This window comes from Podarcis cretensis (assembly GCF_951804945.1).
Source record: "Podarcis cretensis genome assembly, chromosome: 5".
Taxonomy (NCBI): Eukaryota; Metazoa; Chordata; class Lepidosauria; order Squamata; family Lacertidae; genus Podarcis; species Podarcis cretensis.
The window spans coordinates 71372701-71399981 of NC_137174.1; the positions used below are offsets into that span (position 1 = coordinate 71372701).

Here is a 27281-nt window from a genome sequence, read left to right on the forward strand (position 1 = left end):
GTTTTCTGTCTTTACTGTGGTAATTCAAAATGTTTTAAAAGAGGAAGATTTGGGACTTTCCTTCCCCCTCCGTTTAGTTGAACCTAGGGCTCTAGTGGAGTGCATTTAATTTGAAAACGATCCCTTCTGCAGCAAGGATTTAAAATGGAAATCAATGCAAATCTGAAAATGCTCACATTTAACAAGAATTCTCTCCCCCCCCCTCAGTTTGGTTGTTGCCTCACCCCTCTGCCACTTAAAGATCTATTGGTCCCACATAAAAGAAAGTTTGAAGAGGAGAAACAAAATGATCCACGGACAGAGCCGAAACAACTACACAACTGAAACATGCAAAACTTCAAACCCCCAACATCAGCGGGCCGATAAAAAGATACTACTAATTGCAAAAACCTTGCGACTCAAAAATGTATTTAACAACTTTTTCAAAAATGTCAACTCTTTAGAGATTTTGAGGGTCAATGCCTTTTAGACAATTGTAGATTGTGTAACTTATTTCTATGTTGCTTTCTTGCAACATGCTCTGAAAATATCTATTACAGCCATTATAATATCCACAAGTATTGATGCAATTGATCAATTAACAGCTGCTGCTTTACAAAAGCTATTCATTTCCATGGGGCTTGCTTTAAGTCACAACACATATTAAGTACAGAGAGAGCACAAGATGCGCAATGATTGCCATCCAAATAAATGCTCACTTAAGTGCAACCGAAAACAAGGGAATTTTGAAGCATAGTTCTGTACTTATATCCCACTGATTTCAGTGCAACATGTACAAGTTCACTTTGTTGGGCATGCGATCACAAAACTGTAACCCTCCACACAGCCCCACGCTCTAGATCTGTCCTCTGTTTGGCTTTCCCTTACAGTGTTCGAGGCAGCAGCACCCAACCCCAAGTCAGCCAACTGCTCTTTACACTTGCAGAATAAAGAATTTTTGCAGTCCGGGTCTAGGAGCAGACACAGTGAAATCAAAGACAACAACAAGATTGTGTGTCTGCTGTCTTTTGTGGAGGCATTGTTAAATCCTTTGGCTCTTGGCAAAAGTCTACAATGTTTTTAAAACCTTTGAAGCAGGCCTAGGGGACTATTAAGTGACAAATTACACCAAAGTAGTTGTATTGATACCAATAGGGTTGCACCAGCCTATATGATAATTGGATCCTACTTTTCATTATTTCTTTTCTTCTTTTTCTTCTGAGTTGATATTAACTCAGATTTATTCCTGGTGTAATTTTACTGAAATCTCTGACTGTCTATTTATACACAAAGTAACCTCTTTTAATCACGAGGCAAAACACTTTCCCAGTAGGGATCTGATGTACGTAGTCAGAATTTTCCGAAGCCTCTAATCAGTAAATGTAACTTTCTAGACTATTAAAGTAGGCTTTACCACTTTACAAATATAATCTGCATTGTAACGACAAAGAACTCTAAATATTTTAACAGAAAACACATGTGAAGCTCCAGTACACAACTTGATTTAATGTATTCTGGAGTTAAATAGAATATTAACTCATCCTCAAACCTCTACCAGCATTTTGCTGAAGGAAGAAAATAAGAGACACCAAAGAGAAATAATTACAGGAAACAAAATCCTGTAATGGATGTTTTCAAACTTGGCTACATGACCTCCGCTAGGGAAAGGTCCCTGAATTACTTCTCTTGTTCAATCTATATCAAACACAAATATCAGGAGATTATTCTGACCTGACTCACAGTATGAGTAAATCAGGGATATCCAAAAATGGATTTAACAGCAAATTCAAAATGGTGTAACTAAAGCCAGGGTGTGGCCATTAATATTAGTTTTCTAGCATGATTCAGAACTGGTTTCTCCTGGTAATTTGTTGAAAAGCAGCTGGGCACCTCTTTTGTAATAAAGCTGTTTCGATTATTTTTACAAATGATCCCACTAACTGATAGCCTAATTAGGTTTCATAAGTATATTTATATCTAAATAAATAAATAAAATTGTCCAGAAGCACCTTAGAGACCAACTAAGTTTGTTCTGGGTATAAGTTTTCATGTGCATGCACACTTCTTCAGATACCTGAAGAAGCTTATACCCAGAACAAACTTGTACAGGCCAGGAATAATGACTCTGGTGCAATATTGTATTGGGGGCTTTCCCCAATAACCAAGCAATCCGTCTTATTTAATAGTAAAGGAAAAATACCTTAGAAGCAGCACACCCACAGTCAGTCGGTTCTGTGACACACCTAACACATGTTGCAAAATAAGAACACAGCCAACGCCTTCGGCAGTTGGGTCACTAGTGCAAAGCCAGAGCCAAACCGTCCTTAATACTGTGAGTGAAACAAGTGTTTCAGACCCATCAGGAAACAGCGAGGGGCATTTCATAACAGTTTTGGCTAGTCGTGAATGGCAGCTGTGTCTCAAAACTGGTTTGTCTGTCTGTGGCCTCTTTTGGAACCCACCAGGGCTACAGTTCAGGGCTGGATTGCGTTCCCAAACTACTTGGCTGCAAAGTGTCTTTATTCTGCCAATGCGACAGTGTTCACTCTCCAGGCAGATTTGAACCACTGACTTGCAGGTAAATGGCTTTACTTTGCAAGGTTCTGTTGCAGAGTCAGTAACTTCAGCTCAGTCATTTTCAATGTCTAGTTCAGAAGTGAAATGCTTAAAAACAGTTCAGAGAAAGGAAGCATCATTTTTTTTTATTTTTCTGACCTTTGGGGCATCTACAGCGTCATCAGCTGTGTGGGTTTTACGGCAAAGACAACTCATTTTTGGTTAACCAGTGCAGAAGATCATACATGTACACACCCCATATATATGCATGTGTCAGTGGAGGATGGTCCATTAGGGTGAATGGGACACTGCCCCACTAACCTTCCCCCAGCCACCCTTACAACCAGTCCTGAGGGCAGCACTGGCTATTAACTTCCTCCTCCATCTCAGTGCTGCCTTTGTAGAACTCACGAGGAAGTAGAACTCAATAATTTGTTGGCTTTGCTTGTTATTGTCTCTGGCTCCATCTCCTGTTGGCCTTCCTCCCTTCCCTGCTACTAGTCCCACTGGGCATCAGCCCCCACTGGCATGCGCTCACATGTACATGCACTTTGAAATGGAAGTACAATCGACAAACGAAATCACCTTTACTTCCTTGTAAAGTATTAACATGGCGTTCTGTAATCTCTCTCAAATTTAACAGGAGCATGCTGAAAGCTATCATATACAGTGGTACCTCGGGTTACATACGCTTCAGATTAAATATGCTTCAGGTTACACACTCCGCTAACCCAGAAATAGTGCTTCAGGTTAAGAACTTTGCTTCAGGATAAGAACAGAAATCGGGCTCCGGCGGCGTGGCGGCATCAGGAGGCCCCATTATCTAAAGTGGTGCTTCAGGTTAAGAACAGTTTCAGGTTAAGAACGGACCTCCGGAACGAATTAAGTACTTAACCCGAGGTACCACTGTAGTTAGCTCTTCCTCTTCATTATGCAAGTATTTCTCCTAACCATTATTATGTATATACTGGGCAAATCTAAACACTACCTCAATGCATGTTTGCTACACATGATAGTATTATATAAAGGACTTATGATGCATATGGACATGGAAGCAAGTCCTATTGAAACCAATAAAATTAGCGGGGTTGGATTTGGATTGTTTTTCTTTATGCAATTGTTTTAACTGTTGTTATATATGTGATGTTGTTGGTTTTTTACATGTGCAGTTGTTTTATTTATTTTTATTGTGCTCTGAAATTGCTTCAAGATGCTTCATAGGAAGTGATTTATAAATGAAACAAAATAAGTAATTATAGTAAGTGTCTAAGTCAATGTGTTTAAGATTTTGATGTAAGCAAACTTCCCTACTTTCACTAACTAGCTATTGGGGTGGGTGAGACAACAGAATGCATTTTAGGAGAATCATGAATTATATACCCTAAGAACACAACTTGAAACATATGTAGCACCTTCTACATAAGGAGCAAACTTATGCACAAGAAACTGGCATAAAGCAAGCCAGTTTAAGTTAAGCCAGCACAAAGTTACACCAGATTCAAAGTCTGGCAGAAAGGAAAAACAGTGTTCTGTGCTCAGTTGCCAAGTGTCAGGGACTGGCTGGATGAGGAGGAGTGGTGGGAGGCACTAGCTGGAGAACTCCCTAAGAAAGCCTTGGAAGAGGAAGGCTCAGAGCCAGGGGAGTGGTGGTGGCACACAGAAGACAGGTCAGAGGATGACAGGGGAGTGCAGAATGGCTGGATGCTGAACAAGCAATGGGCTTGAGTAAGAGAGAAGAGGAGGAGGCAGAAAGCAGTGCAGATGTAGGACAGGCAGCTGGGGAGGAAGTGGGGGCTGAGGCTTCAACAGATTCACAACCAGTCCTACTGTATTCATCTCCCTTGTATCCAAGGGCATGGAGAGCTTTGCACACAGCAGAGCAAAGAGCTCAGAGAGTGCATGGAGCCCCTCTCTGATGGAGTTTAAGACTGCTGGCTGGGGAGGAGACTTAGGGGAAAGTGGGAGGCACAGATCATCAGGTCTGGCAAGTGTTTTACCAGGGCCAGTCTTGCCCATAGGTTTCTGTTTATATTCTGTTTCCTGCTGCTGGACCAGCAATGACACCAAGTGATGTGACCAAGCTAAACGAATTTAGTTTCCAGCCCAAGCCCCTCTCCCTCTAGTTCCACACCACCATGCCCATGATCAACCTTTTGGGAGGACATACACTGGCCTCTGCTCGGAAAGCTTTGGCTCAGCTGGCTGAGCCCCAGCTGAGCAAGTGACACTGATGTATTTTCAGCTCAGCTGGGATTGGGGATGTAACACCAGCTGAGCTGGGAAACAGCTGGCTGAGCCAGAGATCTGCTGTGTCCTAAGCTGCTCATCCTGGCGGATCTTGCCATAAGATTGTCCCTTAATGTGTTCTGGGTGTATATGCAGGTCAGAAGCATCATGTGTAATATAGCATAGCAGTGGCAGCGGATGAGCCTTGCTTGCCACAGCTTCTCCTTTTAGCATTACCCTGTGCTGCCCTGTTGCCCCAACCCGCATTGTGTAATGTGTGAGTGTGAAAACCGGGATGTCACTGCATACTGAATTAGTTTCTCCCTGCCTTTTTGAACTGTGGTTTCCCTTTCCAGCCACATACCATTTGGGAGTCTCACCTTATGAGTAAAAGTAAACACCCTATGGAATATTGAGAAGGAGTTGGGGCATGTCATAGCTACTGATTCATCCATTGACACATCACCATACTGGGGGGGAGGGGAGCAAATGCTAATTGGCCTCCTGTGAAACTCAATTCAAAGTCACAGGTCAGAAACCACCAAATTCGCATTCCTGGCTACAAAAATATCATTCAGTTTTAATGCCATTTTAGAAATTTGGGCTTTCAAATTCTGAGAGTTTTCAAACTCTGCTACCAACATACAATCAGTCATAACTGGACATTTGTTCGCTCTTTTCTATCCTGACTTTCTCATCCAAAGATCCCACAGCATAGGCTAATTCACAATATCCTTGGGGGCGGGGATAGTTAAAACTGTTCCAAGACTAATACCAGAAAGAAGACTCCATGTTCAAGAGAATGGATATTTGCTACTGTGTTCCAGTTTTGCCACCACACTTATGAATGAATGGCTACACATTCCACTTTAGATTGGATACTTGGTTTAGAACAGATGCTTGCACTGTTTCTTCTCACTATCTACTGAAGATCTTCCTCCTCCAACGAGCCTTTTGAGTGGAGTTCATTATCCTGTTCTACATCTGTATAGGAATTGTTTTCAACTGAATCTATATATGGAGTCATTTTTAAATGTTTGTACTTTCTTAATATAGGGAAATGTTTTTAATTAATTTTTCATTTTTATTGTTTTGGGGGAAGGGGCTAAACTGTTTAATATTTGTATATTTTATTGTGGCAACCCATCCCAGGAACTTTATAGTAAAGGGCAAGTAAAAAAAAAATCTAATAAAATACAGAATTAAATGGTTTAAATGTTTGGATTCAATTCTGAATCTAATTGGGGAGAATAGCATGTACCTGAAGAGTTGAATATTTGGGGTATTATTCCTTCTTAGCATTATTCCTTCTTCACACTGGAAAATTTACATGCCTGCATCTCTTTCAAAGTTACAGAAATTCATGGAAGTGCCTAGTAACTCTCCTGTGAGTCTCTGAGGTTCTTCTGGGACTGATTGACACTCGCCCATACATAACTGGAAGAAAAGCATTCCATTGTACCAAGTGTATTATTCTCAACAACAAAAGATTCCTAGGCTACTTTTTTTTTTTTTAATCACACCTCGTTTTAGGGCATAGTAAACTGTGGGCAGATCTCTAGCAATTTGTGGCTTGTCCTGACCAACAAACTATTTGATTTTGTACACTGATGGTAGAGAACAAAAAAAAAAACTGATGCAGCACAAGTCTTAGTCTTTAGGGGCACACAATGTTTGCCAGTAAGTCATGTAATTAGATTCGCAGATCGCCTATCACATGCATTTGATAAATGAGCAGGTACATATCTCCATTCTTGGAGGCTCACATATTTCACTCATTTCCCAAGCCACCCCACAAAAATTTTCTAGTGTTCTTGGTTAGAGCATTATCAAAACATCAAAGAACATTCAGATATGTTACCATGGCAATTCAATAAGCATAAATAGCACCTCTGTGTTCCCACCACACCCAGTTCTGAACAGTTCCTTTTTTGTGTACAGAGATTTATTCACATGTACAGTACATAAAAAAGCATTTAAAAAACCCATAATATGAAAATGATCACATGATTTCTATTTCGATTCATAGAGATGCGATAAGAACCTTAAAGAAGGGACTGCTGTATTAGGCCAATGACCCATCTATAATCCAGCATCCTACCAGTGGCCAACCAGATGTCTGTGGGAAACCCATAAGTGGAACCTGAGCAGAAAAACTCTTTCCCAATTATGTGAAATACATGTGGGAAGAGAAGGGGTGCATGGCTTTCACCAGCACTGCTGAGAAGCTCGACTCCTCCTTCCATCAACCAATACCTCACAGAAGCCATTGCATCAAGCTCAGCAGGGGAGAGGAGGGAAAGACTCTTTCCATCCTCATTCAGCAGCCCAGAGGCCTAGTGAAAAATGATATCTCTTCCATTTCAGTCCATTACCCTATTCTTAGGGTCACATTGCAGCTAGTGTCTTAGGAGGGGAAGGGCTAGAAGTTGAAATGCCAGCCTGACCAGACCTGACATTGGTTCTATCCATCTGCTCAAGTTTGTTATGGAGGAAAAACAATAGGCAGACTGTGAAAAGGACAATGCAGCTAGACTCACACCACATTCAGCAGAGCTGAGGGAATAAATATATAATGAAACCACTTTGCATATGCTCAAAGGCACCCTAATTTGTTATTACTTCACATGATCCATGGCTGATCACAGTTACATACCCCCCAACAGTTCTTTGATGAAAATAGGGATATCCTATCCCATAATTATAATAATAATTCTATTATTTATACACCACCCATTAAACATTAAAATCATTCCAATACAGGGCTGCCATCAAATGTCTTCTAAAGGTTGTATCTTCTTATCTCCTTGGCTCAGGGATCGCATAACTCCATACCCTCCAATATTTCTCAGATGAAAATTGGGATGTCCTAAGAAATTATGGGATCAAATCAGAAACTGGAACAAGTTTCTGCAAATCGGAGACTGGAAAATAGGGATATTTGAAAGTGCAAGGATATCTGCAGTTACTGTTTCAGGACAAAGTTTCAAATCAGTTTCATTTAGACTAACTTTGTAGTCTTTTATTAATGTCTTCGTGTGTGGACAGTAAATGGGACAGAAGTGGAAGAGAGAGAAAATGGTAGACTTCTCCCAAAGGCTTCCACTGCTGAGTTGGCAGGGAAAGGAAAGGCCAACCCCTTCCTTTCCACTTGTTCATCTGGCCAAGCACAGAGCCTCAGGCTTCTCATTCTGCCCTTTAAAAATGGAAAGGAGGACAGCACTGTTAATACATCTTCGGGAGGCAGGCAGAGTAACCTTAATGTGCTGATATCATATAGATATGCCAGGATCAATCACATAGATAAAGTATTATTTCAGATGTAGCATTACAGTCAGGCGCGTTTGCATCTTACAACTAACGGAACCAATTAGTTTTTACTTTATCAGGAAATATTGCCTCTCAAGAGATAACACCCACAATCTCGGCATACTTGTGAAACATCCAGTGCGAGGTCAAAATTGAACCACAGCAGAAAATGATCTCCCTTTGAATTTAAAACAGGGTAAAACTGGTAGATATTTTGTGCATTGAACATCAAATGGCAAATGCACACATGTGGATGGAAGTACAAACTCCATTCTTTCTGCATGGCTGCTCCATAGATCTTCAAAAGGAGGAGGAGCAGGACAAGGGCTTATGGATAATCTAAAAAGACCAAGAAAATGTACTAATATACTTGAAGTACAATGGTTGGCTGGTTGGTTTCTTAACAAAATATATTCAGATAATCAGACAATGCTTAGTGAAGAATTAAGGCTGGTGCTTTGGGGTGAAGACTTCGAGTTCAGGTGTAAAAGATACGTTTTGCACACAAAAGTGCCCAAATTTAGCTCCCAGCATCTTCAGATATCACTGGAGGGAGACCCTCGTAGTGAAACTCTGGAGAGCTACTGCCAGCCAAATGGACTAATGGTCTCACCCAGTATAAAGCAGTTTCCCATGTTCCTTTTTTTAAAAAAAAATTTATTAGGGTTTAGAGAGAAAAATACAAAACTTATTATCAAATATAGTTTCCCATTTTTGTCCAAACTAAGACTTTGATCTAAATACAATAAAAAGATAAAGAGAAGAGATGGGAGAAAGGAATAAAGAACGAGAAAGAAAGAAATAAGAAAAAGAAATAGAAAAGAGGTTAAAAGAGAGAGAGCACAAAATAAAATTCAGAAGGTTAGGTACCTCCGATTCTTCATCTGTCCTCTACAGTGGTACCTCGGGATGTGAACGGGATCCGTTCCAGAGCCCCGTTCGCATCCTGAAGCGAACATAACAAACGACAGTGCGTCATGTGCGTGCGCGGGTCTCGTTTTGCCGCTTCTGCGCATGTGCATGATGTCATTTTGAGCTTCTGCGCATGCGCGAATGGCAAAACCCAGAAGTAATGCGCTCCGTTACTTCCGGGTTGCTGCAGAGCGCAACTCAAATGCACTCAACCCAAAGCACATTCAACCCGAGGTATGACTGTATATATAAACAATATTCACTTTGTCAACTCCAATATAACACCCAACGAAGCCACTTTCTATAAACAAACACCCTTGTCAATCCTCAAATCCTCAATTTTTTTTCTTTTTCTTTTTCTTTTTCACACCAAAAGTCTATGTGATATTCACAACACCATGATGAGCTACTACAAGTCTCACAGAGAGACAGCTGCATATCCATTTTTGAACTTCAAAAAAAACAAACAAAAAACAGTGAAACACAATGGATATACAAATTCTTAACAAGGCCCTCTGTAACTGATACGTGCAGGACTGCAAATAAATAAATATGGAAATGAAACCGTGTATTACTTATCCATTTGGGAAAGAGAAATAAAGGAAACTCAATCCATGAAGTTATTAAACTGTGCTGAAGTCTAGATGGAAGCCGTTTCATTCTCTTCGCTTCTGCAGAACTATTTAAATTGATTTCTAAGAAAGTGACTAAGGATCACAGCTGAAGTCCAATGCACACTTACTTAGAAGAAAATCCCAATTGTCATCAGTATGTTGCACATCAACATAAAATCAAAATGCCATAATCTATCCAAATGGGACTGGAAAATATTTGTGTTTGACTGAATTGTGCCCCAAGTATTTTACAGTGTGTATTCATGTTTAAACTAGATTCAATTGTGTTTACTCCCAAATAAGAGGACTGAATCTTTAACCAATTTTTAATCAGGAAATGAGACATACCAGTGAAGCCCAGTGATGTATCAAACACTTTGGGAACTGAAGGCCTTCTCTCAAAACCTTCTGTTCTATAAATACTTTGTTTCAAGAAAAGAACTAATGATCGCATTAAATCTGAACACAAACATACACAACAAATGTTTGTAAGGAGTGTTATTCCACTGCAAGAATTGCTTGAAGTAAAGCAAATGCAAATCCACGACATTGAAAAGTCATGTTTGTAAAAGCAGACATGTCTAGAACCTAACTTTTACCCATCACACCTTCACTTGTAACAATTAAAGCTCTACACTATTAGACTATACTACCAAAAATTGATCTCCAGATTCTCTTCCTGAGCCTTTCTCACTCTGTGTTTTGCTGTGTTCCCCCACCCCACCCCTGAAGATGCCATCTGATAAAAAGCTTCTGTGTCATTGTTTCCAAAAATAAGAGTCAAGAGCTGTATACATTGCATCAGGCTGTACATTCACAGTTTGATTGCATAAGGCACATACTTCACCCTTCATAAGACAAATGCTTGTTTGAGTTACACAGCTTGGAAATTGCTTTCTTTCCAGTGCTAAAACCTGTTTGTTTTCCACATGACTACTCCTGTTAGCTGTATGGCACAGAATTCTGCAAGGGGGCAGTACATGAACCCTCAGGAAATGACGCATAAGCACATAAGTGGATGTATTGTATGTTGCATTGACAAAATTCCACTGAGACCACATCCACCACCCAGATGCCTGTATTCCCACCTGAATGTCACCTTGAGTACAATAGGAAATGCTGTAAGTCCCTGGGAAAAGGCAGCAGAATTTCCTCCCAAGATATCACACACAAAGATGCTAGACATGCAAACCACAGCCTTCCTGTGCAGTTCTGCACTTGCCCCCAAGAAGACAAGCAAGAGACTAATCTGGGCTGCCGCACCCAGTATATGCAAGCTACATGGCCCCATCTGACCCATGAATAAGCATCATGGATGCAGGCTAGTAGGCCAACTTCTAAATGCCTATATCTTCTGAGACCATTTTTAATGTCCACTTGCATACAGTGCAGTAGTTAATCAACCTACTTATGCTACAGCAGTTGCATGGACTGTCCTGAACCACCCAGTGTAAACCTGAAACCTGCTTGATCATCACTGCTTGCTTAGTGTCAAAATCTGATGGGCACTTTCTAAGGCCCTGGTATTTGAACACTATTTAATCTGAGACACAATGCATACATAGAAACAACCCTACCAGCATGATGTGCTGAGAATTGGGCCAAGGATGCACTTTGCTGGACATGTGAGGGATGCTTTTTCTTGGTGCACATTAGATCAAACCTTGATTAAGTTGCTTGAACAGTGTGGCTGTCCCTACCACATGGTTTCATCACACACTGCCCTAGTGACGTTCTAAATGCAAAACCAACATGGAAAGGACACATGATGTGGTTATGGCCATCTGTAGCTTCATTGGCTTCCAGTATTAATCACATGATATGCCAAACCTACTTTCATATAAACTTACATTAGCTTCTTGCAGCTCAGTTCTAAACACATTTGCTCAATAAGTTAGATCTCACTGCATTTTTTAAGACCAGGCTCTTGAACTTATAGGCTACCATTATTACTGGCTTAAATCAGTTAAAAGTAAATTGTAAAAGCATTGTTGTTCCTGTAAGAACTCTACTAATACACAAAAAAATGCCTGCTCATGTAATTTCAAAATAAGTGACAATGAAACTTTGTTTTAACTGAAGATTAATTGGGTTGCCCGGCATCCATACCCAAAATGAATTGGATATAAATAGAATAACCTCATATATGTATAATTACATTGACTGTTAAAATGAAGGATATGTATACAGACTCTCTTTAATCTCATGGATCGCCATAGGCAATGCAGCCATTAATCCATGGAGGGTTAAGGACACAAAGAAGGATTTTCCAAGACAGATAAATCGAAATGACCCTTCTTTGATCTCAGGAATTACAATAGAGCATCAACAGCCAGGAGGGAGTGAGCTACTACCATGTTCGTAGCACTTAAAGTTATCCCCAAATTAGTACATAATTAATATTTGCCAGGGATGCTGGAACTTCCTTTTCAGATTGTAATTCTTACTTGTAAATAACAAGAGGAGCACCCAGAAAGATAAGACATCCAACTGACTGCTTAATTGCCTTTTACTGCCTCCTTAGTTACAGGTGTAAACTCTGGATCACTCTGAAAACTTTCACACCCTTTGAATTATCATGTAGGCTTTCATGGGGCATCTTGATGTGTAACCAATTAAACAGGCATCTCACATCACCCTATTAAACTGCCATAGGTCTGTTGTGAGTTTTTAATGTTGATTTCACAATATTTCAGTTTGATTTTCTCTAGTAACATGAATTTCAAAACTGAATTAGGGAAACAGCATGTGATAGGACAGAGTACCTCAGGGCAAAGACAAGAAAGGGGTGCCCCACTGGCTATTAAACAAAGCCTTGCGAGACACACTGTCTTGCTGTATATCATGTTTCCTAACAAAATGATCCCTGAATTTGGCAAGCAATTTCGAATTCTTGCAAATTGGATTGCCTGTCTGCTCAGTCCTTACTTTTGTTCCGTGCAATAGAAGATGGCATTTTACAATGAGAAGCCTACACTGACAAGATTGCTCTGATTTATTGCTTTGTGTTTCACTCAATTTCTTCTTAAATTAACCATTGAGTACTTTGTAGTTCTGCTTCATTTCCCACTGCTGTTTTATAAACTGCCCCTGGGGGACTCCTGATGATCTATCAAGCTCAACTTTGCTTGATCTCTTCTCCCTAAAGCATATTACAATATTAAACACTAAACGAAACCTAATCTAAGGTGAACTAGGCCCTTGCCAAGCCTACAGTATTCTAGGTACTGGAAATATCTCAGTCTTTCAATGCATCTCAGAAACTTCCTAGAATTACACACACACACCCCTTTAGTTTTGCAATGGATTTGATGTGTAAGTCTGATTAGACTCCTAAAACATTACATCCTGTGTATTGCTGAATTTACAAAAAAAAAAAGTTTAGAATGAAATACAGCAAATGTTTAAATACTTTAGAATGCTTTGAATGGAATATTTGGTGGGTCAACCTACACTTCACATTGCAGCAAAACCAGATTTGCCTCAGCGTTTACACTCTCCAAGGAGTTGTGACCATTGAGTATACCTTTCTATCAGGAATAGAGAAACTTTAAAAAAAAAATCATTCATACAGTCAAGACTGTCAATTCCAACAGTGGTGTTGCTTTGTTTAAATCCTCCCAGTTCAGCAAAGTTGCCAAGATTATAAAAGAAGATCTGTGAAATAGTTTTATTCACTCAGTTAGGCAGAGTGAGGTAGCCCCCTCAGGCAGCCGACGCTGAGGAACAGGGGGTGGCAGCAAGGTGTCAGAGGACAGAGCTAAGGGTGCCCTATCCCCACTGAGGCAGACTGCCACCCTCGGGACAACACAGACCTTCCACCAGTGCTGAAAGAGGATTTGACTGCTAGTCAGATCAGCTTCTGCAGCAGGACACTGGTTTGTCCTTAGCCTCAGTCAGACAGCAATATGTGTGCTTTGGGTCAGCCCTGCTTTCTCTGAAGATGTTCGTGTTAAGAACATGGCTGATTTACCCTGTAACAACACACACACACACACACACACACACACACACACACACACACAGCTTTCTTATAAAAAGTTGCTTGGAATCGCAGATAGGAAGAGCTCTGCTGCACTTGGGTTTCACTTGCAGGCTTCCCACAGGCTTCCCACAGGTATCTGGTTAGCCATGTGAGAAGAGTCTGCTGGACTAGATGGACCTTTGGTCTGATCCAACAGGTTCTTCTTATGTATCAAGTAAGGCCTACCAGCATATTTGCAGAAGGACAAACACACCAACACACCAACAATTCCCCACTTCTCCCCTATTTCTGGACTCCTGTCATTAGCAAATACTGTTATTTTTCTTTCTGTGATCTTAGCACTCCCACCTAGAAATATGCTTCCCCTCTTTCTTTTTTCCCCTGATGCCACCACATCTTCACACAATTATGGCACACATAGCTTGTCATTTGATGATTTCTGCCGCTTGAATGGAGTACACATGAAACAATCCTTAAAGAGGTAGTAGTAGAAAATGAAAATGATCTGTTCCCCCATTCAGGACCTGTAAGCTCTTCTGTGTTAATAAAGAAAATGATTAATGACAGCCTGGGATCTAGATGTGACAACGTTATCTCCGCTTTGACTAGTCATTGCAAAATATTTATATGCTTTAATGAGCCAAAAAATATCCTTAAAAACCCATGCCTAGCAACAAAACCCCAAACATCTGATCATCCATAGAGGCCCAACAGTCTCTTAGATCATGTGCAACCACTTCAAAGTTGGCGTATCAAGTCAGTAATTGTAATGCTACTTCAAAATATTTAAGCTAGAGGCCGGTTGTCGCGTGTCCCATTTACAGTCAGCATCTGTCCTCTGGTTCTATTAGAGCACAAAGCAAAAAATGTTTCCCCGAACTCACAAACAGGAAAAGCATCACCCAGCTAGAGAAGCCGCATTGGTCTCAGCTTTTTAGTTACTGAGCGGGCCTTTTGTGTCCGCATCTTTTTTTCTCTCTCTCTCTCTCTCAAAAAGAAAGAAAGAACCCTCCACATCCACAACACACACACCCCTTCAAAATAGCGGTGGCTGAAGAAATTGCACTAATGTGTGCCTCGGGCAAAGAAGAAATAAAGAGAAGGGAGGGAGAGCTTGGCCGAGATGAAAGTAAGAGAGAAAGAAAGGAGGCAATTTAGTCTGCTCCAGCCTGAATTGCTCTCTCACTGAAGCCAAGGGTAGAGGGTTGGGATGAGTAGAGCTCTTTGGAATAGTGCACATGACTAGGGAACAATTCATTGTGACCATGCCTGCAGGCCAATTCCACTGGGTCAGAGAACAGAGAGTGCCATTCAAGCGCTGAGCAGGAGGAGTCACCCAGCGCAGCAGTAAAAGAAACAGCAATGTCTCCCGAGCACATGCTTCAGAAGAAGCCGGGAGAAGGCCTAGAGAGGATGGTTGTCTATCTCCTTTTCACTTGACCAGAGCTTCCATTCCAGGCTAAAACCACATCATTTCCCAAACTTGGAAACAGACAAGGGAGATATCCACAGGTAAGCCAGAACAATACAGGGTCAAGTAATTATTCATTTAAAAAAAACATCACCATGTGTCACTGAATGCTTCTCAGGTCAACACAAAGGCTTCTCGTCCACTTTATTTCTTTAGAGACTCGTAGCAATTGCAAGAAGACTATCAATGTGTCCCTCAAATGCACCACCATATGTGCCCGTGGTTGCAGATTCTAGTATGGTGCAACTCTCCATAATTGTTTGTCATAGGCGGCAGTGATGCTGATCCGACCCCCCATCCCTTTTCTAACAGTGGTAAATTTGGGGGCAGGGCACTAGAAACTTATTGCAATGTATTTTGGGATCTTAGGGGTGATCTGTTTACAATGTGCAGGTTCACAATGTATTACAGAGGTGCAGAAAGAAATGCATGAGCAGTAAACCAATTCACAGCGACATCTTCAGGAGTCTTCCCCGTCCATGCCTACAATATGTGCTGCATTGAAGTGTTCTTCATAACCACTCTGGACTCAGACAAGCAGGTTTCCAGTCCTGATACAGGTGCCCTTCTTGCAGTACCAACACCAGCATGGCAGCCACTTATTTGAGACTCACTTCACATTTCTATAGCAGGGGTTCCTCCCACACCAATCCTTACCCAGCCAAGAGCAATGAGTGGGCAGGAAATATCTACATGATTGATCCCAGGCCTGCAAACGGTATGGCCATTTGAAATGAAGCCATGTATTATTGCTGAAAAGGAACTTCACATACGTGCATGTCCAGTGGCTCACATTTCACATACTGGGAGCTGGGGGCTGCCCATCTTAGATATGCAATTGCCTTATCTTCCAGTAGATTACCGGTATACATACCCTCCCTCCCAATACATGCAGAACCAGAGACAAGGGTAAACCTTGCAAGCTGTTGGCACCCTGAACTAAGGCTGGAGGGGCCGTCCCCAGATTGCTGCCTTCCAGATGCTTTGGACCACAACTCCCATCACTGTAGTGGGTTATCCAAAACATCTGGAAGGCACTATGTTAAGGACGGCTGGTTTAGAGGGATAGGATAGGCCTTCCAAAAAGCAGCAGTCTCAAATGGAGACCCTAAAGAAACTGACTCGAAATCAAGCAGAACTTTGTTGTTTTGCCAAAAGTGATAACACTCCAAAAAAAAATATATACGCTTAAAAAAGAGAGACTATACACTGGTCCACACAAATAATTAGTTAAGGCATCTTAGTCATATCCTTCACAATCAATAGCATTAGTTTGAAGACACTGAAATCTAATTTTAGATGCTGCCACAAGAAATATTGCAACCCTCCAAGGAACAAAATGCATTCATACACTGTAACTACAGGAAATAGAATTTATGGAGTGAGTTTCAAAAAAGCAAGAATTTCAACCAAGTATACCACAGAGCTATTTTTCTTTAGGAGACCATTGTAGAAAGCACAACCAAAAGTCATTGGGTAGACAAGGTCGATGAAACACAAATCATGAGATGGAGGCAGGACTGTTATCCATAGAACACAATTCGTGAACAGGGATCCTTATAACAGGTTGGTGAAGGGTTGGGGAGAGAACCTCGTCCACAGGCCTGATTCAACCCCTCAAGCAACTTATTCTCCTCTTGTCCCCCGAGAATCCATTGATGTTTGGCAAAAAGAAAATAAATTAAAGTTGTGACTGTGCTGCACTAAGTGAAGAGGTTTAAACCTCAGCTGCAGAGGGAATATCTGAGACTGTGTATGTGTTTCTACTGTGTGTGTCCACAGTGTGGGTTCCCAATGTTGTGTGTGCAGACTGGAGGTGGCAACACCTAATGCTGACATGTGGCCCTCGAAGGGAGGGTTTGGCAAAGGTGAAGGTGGTCCTCAGGTCCAATAAGAGCAGTCATTCCTGTTCTAGAACTATATATGAGATGGTCTGATTGGGCACAATAAATGTTATTTTTAACACACAGGCAACTACCCTGGGATCATTGTCTGAGGCCCTTCTTCGTGTGCTTCCTCTGCAAAAGATCCGGAGGGTGGCAACACAAGAACAGGCCTTTTCTGTGGTGGCTCCCCACTTGTGGAATGCTCTCCCCAGGAAGGCCTACATGGCATCTTTATTACATATCTTTAGGCACCAGAAAAAAACATTCCTCTTCTTTCAGGCCTGTGGATAATTAAACAATCTATGGCACTTTAAACTGGGGGGGGGGTGTTATTTCTTTCTTTGTTACTATGTTATGTATTTTTGTATTTTTTATAATGTAAACTGCCCTTATGGGTGCTACAGAAACTTTAACAACAACAACTAGTGTGCATTTTTAAAAATGTAGCGAGGAAGGCTCACACATAATCAGATAATCTGGTCCACTTCGCTGTGAGTATCTGAATACTTGTATTTTGAAAAAAAAATTGAAATCTGTCCTGTTGGTTTTTTTATTTTACCTGCATAAAAACCTTACAAGATGGGATATGCAAAGTAATGCCCAAACTGGAAAATCAGAGATTTAAGCCTGAGTTTCCTGCATCCAGCAACACAACAAATATCACAGCTCCACTAGAACAAACTGGCTTTCTGGGAAGGGGCGTTGTTATTTATTCTTCTTAAATCACTCATAATCATAGGAATCTTTCCCAAATTAGCAGCTGCTTACATTAACAAATACCTTCTTCCTTCAAGATTAAACATGGGATTGAATAATAAGTACCAGTGTACAGCAAAATCTCTTAGTGTGCTAATAAAATATTACAACCACATCCAGCACTGAAGAGTACAATACTGTTTTAAAATTTCAAGAAAAATATGTAATCAATTTCTGTCTTAACTCATCTCATCCCTAGATGTCAACATGTCTAAGAACAAAGTTATAGTGAAAGATTGAGCTGTGAATTATGCAAAGTTCTCTACATTTCCCCAGAACTGTTTTTGTTTTGTTTTGTTTTTGTTTTTTTTAAAAAAAAAACAGGTTGGAGATGCAGAAAGCCAGTTCTTTCTGAAATTTGTGAAGCCTACATTTCATAGAGGTCTCTGGACAAACATTTCATGAGAGGTCATTGCACCATTCATAACCCTGGAGTTTCTACCACAGAAGTTTCTGTTCATAATTCTAAAGTTTCCAACACAGAACCAAGAGCAAGACCAGTCATAAACCAATGCCTTCATAAAGGAAATCTAAAAGAAAGCTTATGATGCAGTTCGTAAGGTTATCTGAGCTCCAAACATGCTGTGCAGTGAGCAAGTGTCTTAAAGATTCATTTCATACATAATGTTTTCAAAACAAATCCACTGATACAAATTCTTTTGAGCATTTAGAAACAGCCATCAATACTAAATAATGGCAACAATAAATCTCCATTTCTTGAGGCTCAGAAAATTAACCATATTCCATTTTTCTCACTGTTATTAGTTGCAGTAGTTATCAGCTTACTAAAGACACATTTAGAATTAAAAGAAACAAAAAAAATGATTATCCTTTAAGTTTTGCTCTGACAAAAAAAAACAACCATTTATTTCACAGATATTGAAGGAACAAATAGCAAGACTTCCAATAGCCTTTGCAAATATGTTTATGATTAAACTTCCTGATTCAATTCAAAAAAAAAAAATCTGTTTGTCACTTGGAGTGCCTCCATTTTGGGGAATATGTGTTCTGAAATGCCAAAAATGATCTGAAATGCATTTTGTTAAGGACTGAATAAAATAAATAACAGTTATTCGGTGTTCTTGAGGTTTGGCACCATGACTTAGCCCAGAACCAAGACATCTCCAGCCAAACATCCTTACCTAAATTTTAAATCAACAAGGTTCATTTTCAAATAAATGAGCTCAAGACTGAGCACAACGCAATGAAAACAGGCCTTATCATTAATAAAAATGTGTTGGCCATTAACATTAGCTATTTCTTCCCTAGCCATCCTTTCTTCACCCCACATTTTATTCCGCTGCTAAGATTTAAGAGAGTAGAAATCTACATTCAGTGCAGAGGCCTCCTGTTCAGTGACCAATCTGCCTTAACAAAAATAAAAAAAATAAACCCATGAACCTGCCGGCATTGTTTTTCTCCATTTGTGCCTCTCTTTCTTGACATATACATTTGAACACTGTGAAGATGCAGCTCTCCTTAAATCTCTAGTAGGCTTGAGGGTGTCACCTCCCCCTCCCCTCTCTTTTTACAATGTGGAGGGATGCTATAGTCTTAAAGAATGGTTTCAGTTGTCCTTCCTGAATGGCTGTCGGCATCTCTAGCCGTCTAGAAAGGCTAGAGACATTTTGTAGGTGAAAATAGCCATTTTTTCCACGGTGGAGAGTCCATAAAACTCCTCAGAGCATTGGCTATTGGGGCTCATTGAATAATTCATCCCTCATTGCAAGCCCATAATGTCTTTTCTGGCCCTATTGTAGGGCCTGTTTTCTCTTCTTTTCTCCTTGAATTATAAAAAGGTTGCCTTCTTTTGTCCACATCAAGCTGCTGCGAGCTGAACCTTTGTCTGGCCAGAGCTAAAGTGCGAGTTTCAATGGACTCTCCCCTCTTTGTTTTCCAAGTTCATCTCCAAGTGTAGATTGTGTATAGAAGGCCTTCTTTGTAAAAGCTGGAAAAGTTGTACAAATGTTTGACCAGCTCATTTGGTACTTTTTGTCTCCTGTTCTCCAGGGCCTACGGTGGATGTGCAAGGGGCAAGCTTTGGAGGAGGAGTGCGAGGGGAACCTCACACAACAAGTCATCCCGGCACTGGCAACAGCCCCGTCTGCCGACTCAAGCCATAAGGTCTTGGAAAACCAGCTCCAACATCAACAACAGACAACCTGTAGAGAAGTGGATTAAGGATCCTCCCCTCCTTTAGATGGCAACTCCAACAGACTCTAAATTTGGGGGTGGGGAAGAAGAACCCTACTGAAGCAGATGGAAATCTATCTTGCGCCCTGATCCAAATGCACTTACTTGGAAGTCAGCTCCATTGACTGCTGTTACTGTGTTAATGCAAAGCTGCAATCTCTCTATGTGTAGTAGGTCTTACTGAAGCAGGATTTGCAACAGACTAAGCACACACAGCAGAGGTTCAAAATAGAATCATAGCCCCAGACTGTGTATTAATCTAGCTATGGTTTGTTTTTCACATTAAATGTGTATGTGCACGTGCATGTGTGTACAGAGAGAGAGAGAGTTCCTTTTTTTCAAAAAAATCTCTCTTTATTCTTTCACTTTCTTCCCTCTGTTGCTAGAATAAAACTTGGAAGTTCTATAAATCAACAACCCAGGTACCCTTTGGAGGAGAGCAGCATATAGATATTGATATATAGATCTGGTATCTTCCTGCGTTCCTGCCATCTCAAGCCTATTTATTTTTACTTCAAAGTTAGCAAAGCCCACTACAATAGTAGTAAAGATGGCTTATGCACGCTACTATCCTACTTTAACGGGCAGGATCTCTCCTTTGACATGAAGCCCGGGGAGGAGACGGGCAGGATCGCGACCTTCTCTCAAGGACTTCTCTCCCTCCTCCTCCCCCCCCCCCTTCCCTCCCCTGTCCCTTTTTATTTAATGACTTCAGCTTGACTAACCCAAAATACTGTTCAGATTTAAGGACACAGGGGGGAAGGGACTAAACGGCTCTGGCCACACGATTGAGCAACTAGCTTTTCACAACAAGTTCAGACAACGAACCTCCTCTCCCCCCCCCCTCCTACCCCTACTGGGAGCCTCTTTCCCCCCAGATTGCGAACTCTTCATAAATAACGCCAATTGAATACTGTGAGATTTAAAAGGCGGGGGAGGGAGCCTTGCTTTGTGGGGGAGGGGAAAGAAGTTTTGGACGTGCAGCCTTATCTGCTTCTAGATTTCACACGCACGCTTGCTGATCGGAACATCAGACTCAGAACTCTTCCCACTTCTGGGTCGAGATTGCAAGTTGTTTAATAACATGAAATTAAAGTGAATAAGAGACTAGAACTCTCCAACTGAGCAGTTTAGAGACCATGGAATTCACACAACTGGGTGTCCTCCATCCATCTCTCTCTCTCTCTCTCTCTCTCTCTCTCTCTCTCTTCGGCTCACCCAGAAATATACAGAATTGAATCGAGCGTTTCTGGCAGCCCATTCCATAACCCACACATGCCGATAACTTTGTTGTTGTTGTAGTAACCTCCGGTTCCGTCCATTCATGCCTGTTCCAAATTTTAGAGAAAAGCTTTCCTATGCCTGTTCACCCGCTAAATTCAATCTTGCTCGCTTGCTTACTTGCTTCCTGGGCGCAGGATCGCGCTGTCTCTCTGGCAAAGATGCTCAGCGCTCCAGCTTGGAAATAAAGCGCCCCCGGGATTCCGTGGGACTCCCTTGGGCTGCAATCCCAGGCGCACTTACTAGGGCGTAAAGCCCTGTCGAACGCCGGGGGACTTTCTTCTGAGTAAACCTGGATAAAAGCGCACTGTTACTTCCTTGCGCGTAAACGTTGCTGGAACCGGGAGGCCTACAACGCACCCGCATTCCTGCTTTAAAACACATTGCCAGGCCGGTTCTGCAGCGCAAAAAGCGCGCATCCCGACGTTTTCAGATAAGTTCGTTCAAAGCGAGCGGGTTAATTTGCAACAAAGCCCAGCAAAATCGACTTCCTAGCAACCGGGATAGAGAAGACGAGAGAGGAGGGCAAAACTCACTCAGGGTCAGACAGACTGTCATCTTTCCGTCCCATCCTAGCCTAACACGGATGAGCCGGAGAATAATAACTCTTCCCTGAGCCACGGGCGTGGGGGGGGGCAGGGAGGCAGCGGCCCCCCTAAATCAAGTAAATAAATAAAAAATAGTTAACTAACTGACCAATTGCATTACAGACAGCTCGGCTCTGCCTCCCCCATAATGCCTGCCCCCCCCAAAAAAAAATATCCTGGCTACGCCCATGCCCTGAGCTCTCTTACTTCGGTCAAAGAGCAGGCGACGACCCTGGATGCAGACGGAAATCAGCGGACTTGCTTCCAAGCAAGCAAGCAAACAGGCAAGCAAGCAAGCTGCAAGGACACCAATTTGGAAGCCGTGCCATCGGAAAGGATGGGACTGTTTCTTTTTTTGTCTGACAAGTAGCATTTAGGGCCTGATCCCAACTCCCTGTTTCTTCAGAAGTAAGTCCCATTGAGTTCATCGGGTGCTTTCCCTTGGGCAACTGTGCTCAAGATACCAGCCCGAGTTTTTGAACGCACCGAATGGGTGTGGGACTTCAAGCAGACGTAAAATATCAAAATGAGTTGTAATCGATGTGTTTACATTTGAAGGGGGAAACCCGGCCGCAGGTTACAGGCTGACTAGATCAGGTTGCCACCTTTCTTCCCGGCCCTGCTCCTGTCCCTTGGGCAGCCGCCTCACACAGAAGTGAAGCTGTGATCCCTGCTCTTTCTCCAGCCTAGGAAGAATCTCTACCTGCTTTCATTTCTGCCTGTGTCAGGCGCCAGACACAAGAAAAGGACAAGAGGAGTACAGCAAGTATCATTGTCTGTACTGTTGGAACCGCGGAAGACACGTTCCCTCAGTGGGGATGTCCTCTTCCTGACGGAGATCTCGCCAAAGATAGTACTGCGACTCCCAGACAAAAGGTAGCATAAATACAGCTAGGCCGAGACTAGAGTCTGTCTAAACACAAGGCCTAAACCTATATACATAATTCCATCCTGCAAAACTCCCAAATACACCTATTTAGGACAGTTGTACCGCCAGGGTGGGACTTTGGGGCAGACGTCCAGGGCCCCCGCACAGTGGAATGAGCTAGTAGACAGGGGAAACGCAGCAAGGGGCTCACCATGTTTTTAAGTAAGTGCCGGAGTGACGAAGGCCCTTAAGTCCCAGAATCAAAATTTACCCAACTGCACCACTTGTTGGCCGACAGAGTCGCAATATCTCGCTGAAACTGACATGCACCTTCAATAGATAGGCAGACAAGGAGAGCAGTCATCTCAACCAACTTCTCTTCAATCAGGAAAGCTTTCAGAGGCTAGGGAGCTAGGGACCTGTTCGCGGTTCTCTCTTTCTTGAATCTACCTATTGCTGCCGCCCAAAAGTCTCACCCTTAGAGGGTCCTCTTTTCACAATCGCGAACGACACTTGGGTAAGCCCATTTCCAACCCTCCCCTCCAAAGCCAAACACCACCGAAGTGTCTCTCCCGGAAATTCTCCTAAATGGAAACGGAGCAGCCAGTCCTACCCTTTCGACGCCCCCCAACATCCCCCTTCGATCCACATGCTCGACGGCTCCCCTAGCCAAAGAGTTCGGCCTTTCTACACCTTCCTCTGTCCCATAAAGCTATAGGCCCTGATCAATCATATTTGCACTCTCTAACGGCGCCTCGGTCCCCTCAAAGAAGAAGAAGAAGCCGGCCGCTCTTTACCTCGTTCGCTGAGGATGCCGTCGATGCTGTGCTTGGCTTTCTTCTCGCTCTCCTCCACTTCCTTTCTCTCCAGCTCGGCTTCTTCTTCTTCTCCCTTCCCAAATTTGCTTCTCAGAATACGGCTGATGGAGCTCACTTGGGGAAAGAGGGGGAAATATAACTGAAGGCAGAAGCTGGATGGAGGCGGCAGCAGCTGCAACTAACTATAGAGAGCATCCTTTGCTTATGTGCTGAGGGGTTGGCAATGAACCTCCTTCGGGACTAGTGGCGTTTGGCAGTCTCGGGGCGAATCCTTTCGGATCCCTTGCTCATCACAGAAAAGTTTAGCGCTCCTTCTGATTTGTAGCTTAAAGGATTACGACTGCTCGGCCGTTTATTGCATTTTTTACGATTCTGTTGTAAACAGTCTTGACATATAATTTTTTAAAAAACTGAAGGAGTGAATGTATAATTCTTCCCACCCACCCCCAAGACAAACAAACGAAGAAATAAATAGGAAAGACCCCGTGCGCATTTAAAAGCATTAAGAAGATCAATAGCTGAAGCGCGAGGAAATCAGGACCTGCAATCCAACTAAACGAAAGATTTAAAGAGAGGTTGGTACCCTACATTAAAAAAATAACCATCATAATGTAAAAGGTTGTAATTGTATGAGCACTGCCTTGAGAGAAGCCACACTGAGCACACCTCTGAATGCGCAGTGCAGACTGACTTCCGAATAAACTTGCGGAGAATCCGGATCTTGGAGTTCTGGAAGCTTTGCAACCCATTCCTCTGCAAGTTTACTTGGAAGTAAGTGTTCATTAGGGCTTAACCCCCCCCCCCAAAAAAAAGAGTGCATAGAAATGCAGCCTCACGTCGAAGCCATTTCGAGTTAGGTTCAACCTTTGTTGCAAAACGGCAGCGAGCAGAATATATGTATTAACCCCACGGGCTTCGGGTGCATCTGGCTGGGTGCAGTGAAAGTCCTTCTCCTCCCATGGATTTTCACTCCCATCGATCTCAATGGAACTTTGTAAAGGTTCTGGGGGTGAACTTGAGTTCAAATCCAAAACTTTCGCTTCCCAAAACTGGTTGCGGATCAGGCTATTAAATTCCTTTCTTTTTGCTATAAGGATGAACTTGCCTGGGGAAGGAAAGTTGGATATTTTAACTCAGCGCACCGCATTTTTTCCGCGCTGGAACCATCAAAGAACTAATTCCTTCCGAGTCTTGACTATGTCGGGGGCCACCACCAATCAGTCCTTCCACGTTCCCACAGGCTTCTCGCCCACCTACTCCCCGCCTCCGCTTCCTGATCTAAGATAGCTTACAACCCACTTCTTGCGACGGTTCAGCGCGAAACGCCTCGATAGACTAGTTCTGGAATTCTTCCGAGGAAGAGTGATTCCCCCTCCCCCTTTCTTTCTCAGAGGATGCGCGAGTGGAAAACGAGACGGCACAATCGCGTCGCACCGTTTGCAAAAGCCCTTTTCCATTCCCAATGAGCAAAATAAATAAAAAATAAAGAATGTCCTTGTGCTTCTTATACATTAAAAAAAATAAAAATAGGGGATTTATTTTTTCCAATCCCAGGCCTGCTAAATATTCGGGTCCCAGGATTGTTGCTCTGGGAGGAAAGGAATGAGAGAGAGAGAGAGAGAGAGAGAGAAGCGGAAAAGCGATGCTCTAGGATGTTAATTAAAAACAAACCTTCCCAGCCTGATGCTTCGACGCTACGTGCGCTTCAATTGTGGTTAATCGGATCACCCGGATTTATGAGAACTCAAGGAAATGACAAGCCACGAAGATTGCTTGTCTTCTTTTACTACGTCCCACTACCTAGCCCGGCTCGCAGCCTTTTCCCCAACGCTACGCGATCTCTTTCCATCGGTTTCTTTCATCCAGTGCCTATAAGATAAAGCCAGATCCTAGACACTCATCCAGCAAGTCGCGCAAGGCCCCACAGGGCCCGTGAAAGCCTGCAGTCTGTCGAGAGCAGCGTCGTTTGATGTCTCTTATGGGAACTCAGAGCGGGGGGTTGGGGGGAGGAAGGCAGGGCGAGCTTCTAAAACAATTATATATATGTGGTGTTTAACTTTAAACCGACCTCGATCCGGCCTGCATCTTTAATTGTGCTATTGGGTGGGGGAAAGTTCCAATGAAATCCATGGGAGTGAAAGCTCCGGTCTTTCTTAGACTTCTTGTCCACTGAATTAAGTGCGGCTTCCTTGCGAGTAAAGCCGCTTAGGATCGAGCTGTAAAAACGACTGGCTGTAAGGAAGTATTTTCAGGGCTGGGTTGACAATTCCAGCGAAGTTTTCGAGGGCACTAGCCTCTTTCCTTAGAGGCGTTCCCCTAATTTCGATGTCACCTTCCGCACACTTACCTGGGAGCTGGTGTACCAGAATCAACTGAATCAACTTCCATATCAATATATTTTAGGAAGATAGATTGCCTTAGGCAGACCATTGGTAGCTCAGTATGGTCTACACTGGCCGGCAGAGGCTCTCAACCCTTCCTTGGGGGTGCCAAGCAGATGCTCTGCGGTTGAGCCCTTTCCTGCCATGCCAGACGTCATCGATCTGTGCAATCGGCTTAAGTGGGTGCAGGATCCGGGAGCTGGTGAACCCCCAAAGCATTTTGAATGAGTCTCCTTCGGACTTACCTGAAGGCACGGTGTTTCTGTCGCACACGCCGTCCTTCAGCAGCTTGTCCCGGATCTCCCAGCTGAACATGCCCGCGTTGTCTCGTTTATATTCCTCGATCTTCTTCTCGACATCCGGCGTCGTCACCTGCTTTAATAGAAACGACCCAGAAAGGAACAAAAGTTGGGACACTTTGCGGGGAGAGAGATGGGAAAGAAAGCGGGGGTGGGGAGCAGAACCAGGCGCCCCACGAGGATGAATGAACATCGAGGGCTCAGCCTAGGGGTGGAATCCCTTCTGACTTGCTGAAAGTCAGGACCAATCCCGGATACTTCCTGAACAAATCCTCATCTCCTCGGCTTTGCAGACCCTGGGGTGCCAATTTGACAGAAAACAGCTGAAGCAAAGATGTGAAATGACTCGAACATGGGCTTTTAAAATTAGCAGCACTCCCCATAAAAGGAACTGATCATGGGGGGGGGGCCTAAAGAATCAGGACTCACGTTTGAAACAGAAAATTGAGAGCCCAAGAAACGCTGTCTTCTGTGTGACACGAAACAGGCTTGCAAAAGGATTCAGAGCAGAATTAGACAGGAAACCCTCCGGTAGCTTCCTAAAGCCGCAGGTTGGCAATCAAGGTCGATCGGAATCGAATAGGACTCCTTTCAAAGTAATGTATCGGGGTGTAAAAATGAAATGCCAACAAGGGAGAAGAGGGAGGGAGACGGGGAGGTGGGGGGGGATGCCATTCACTTTATGATTAGAACAAAACTTCATTTAAATAAAAGTCCTGAAAGTTCATAGAAACTTTTGCCAAGCAAAAACAGCCAAATCCCGGAAAACATAAAAGAGGGGCTGCTGCAGCCAACGTCCTATTTCTAAAGATCCATGAAAATTTGCTGCATGCATGAAGCCTTTAATTAAGCGGAAATTAATATCCCCTTCTGTTGAAAGATGAAATAAGATTACTTTTAATTTTATGTATAGAAATATAAATACACACAAAATAAACACCCTAAAATGCTGTGTATTCGCGTTGAGTTTTCAAACCTATTTGTTCCTTTGCCATTTAAGATGGGAATGGGGAGGGAATGGCGAGGACGGGGCAAAAACAAAACCCAGTGTCAGAATAAATTTATTCAAAGTTGGGAAATGGTTTCTCAGACAAACTTTTATTAACATTAAAATCAGACTGGAAGCGGGGACGTGACTGTTCGATTTAGTGTCTTTCTGA

At 42.6% G+C, this 27281-nt stretch overlaps 1 protein-coding gene across 3 annotated transcripts in view; it reads right to left on the bottom strand.

Annotated features, from left to right (window-relative positions):
* The window catches only part of PAX3 (paired box 3), a 107026-nt gene that overhangs the window by 75303 nt on the left and 4442 nt on the right, over positions 1–27281 (bottom strand). Inside the window, exons 3-4 of one of the 3 annotated variants that reach the window (XM_079975893.1) lie at positions 26068–26194; positions 23421–23555 (exon numbers count right to left, since the gene is read on the bottom strand). In XM_079975893.1, coding sequence (XP_079832019.1) covers positions 23421–23555; positions 26068–26194 — 262 coding nt within the window. Of the gene's footprint in view, positions 1–23420; positions 23556–26067; positions 26198–27281 lie in introns of all 3 variants that reach the window. The other 2 variants (XM_079975892.1, XM_079975894.1) reach the window with 2 other exon arrangements.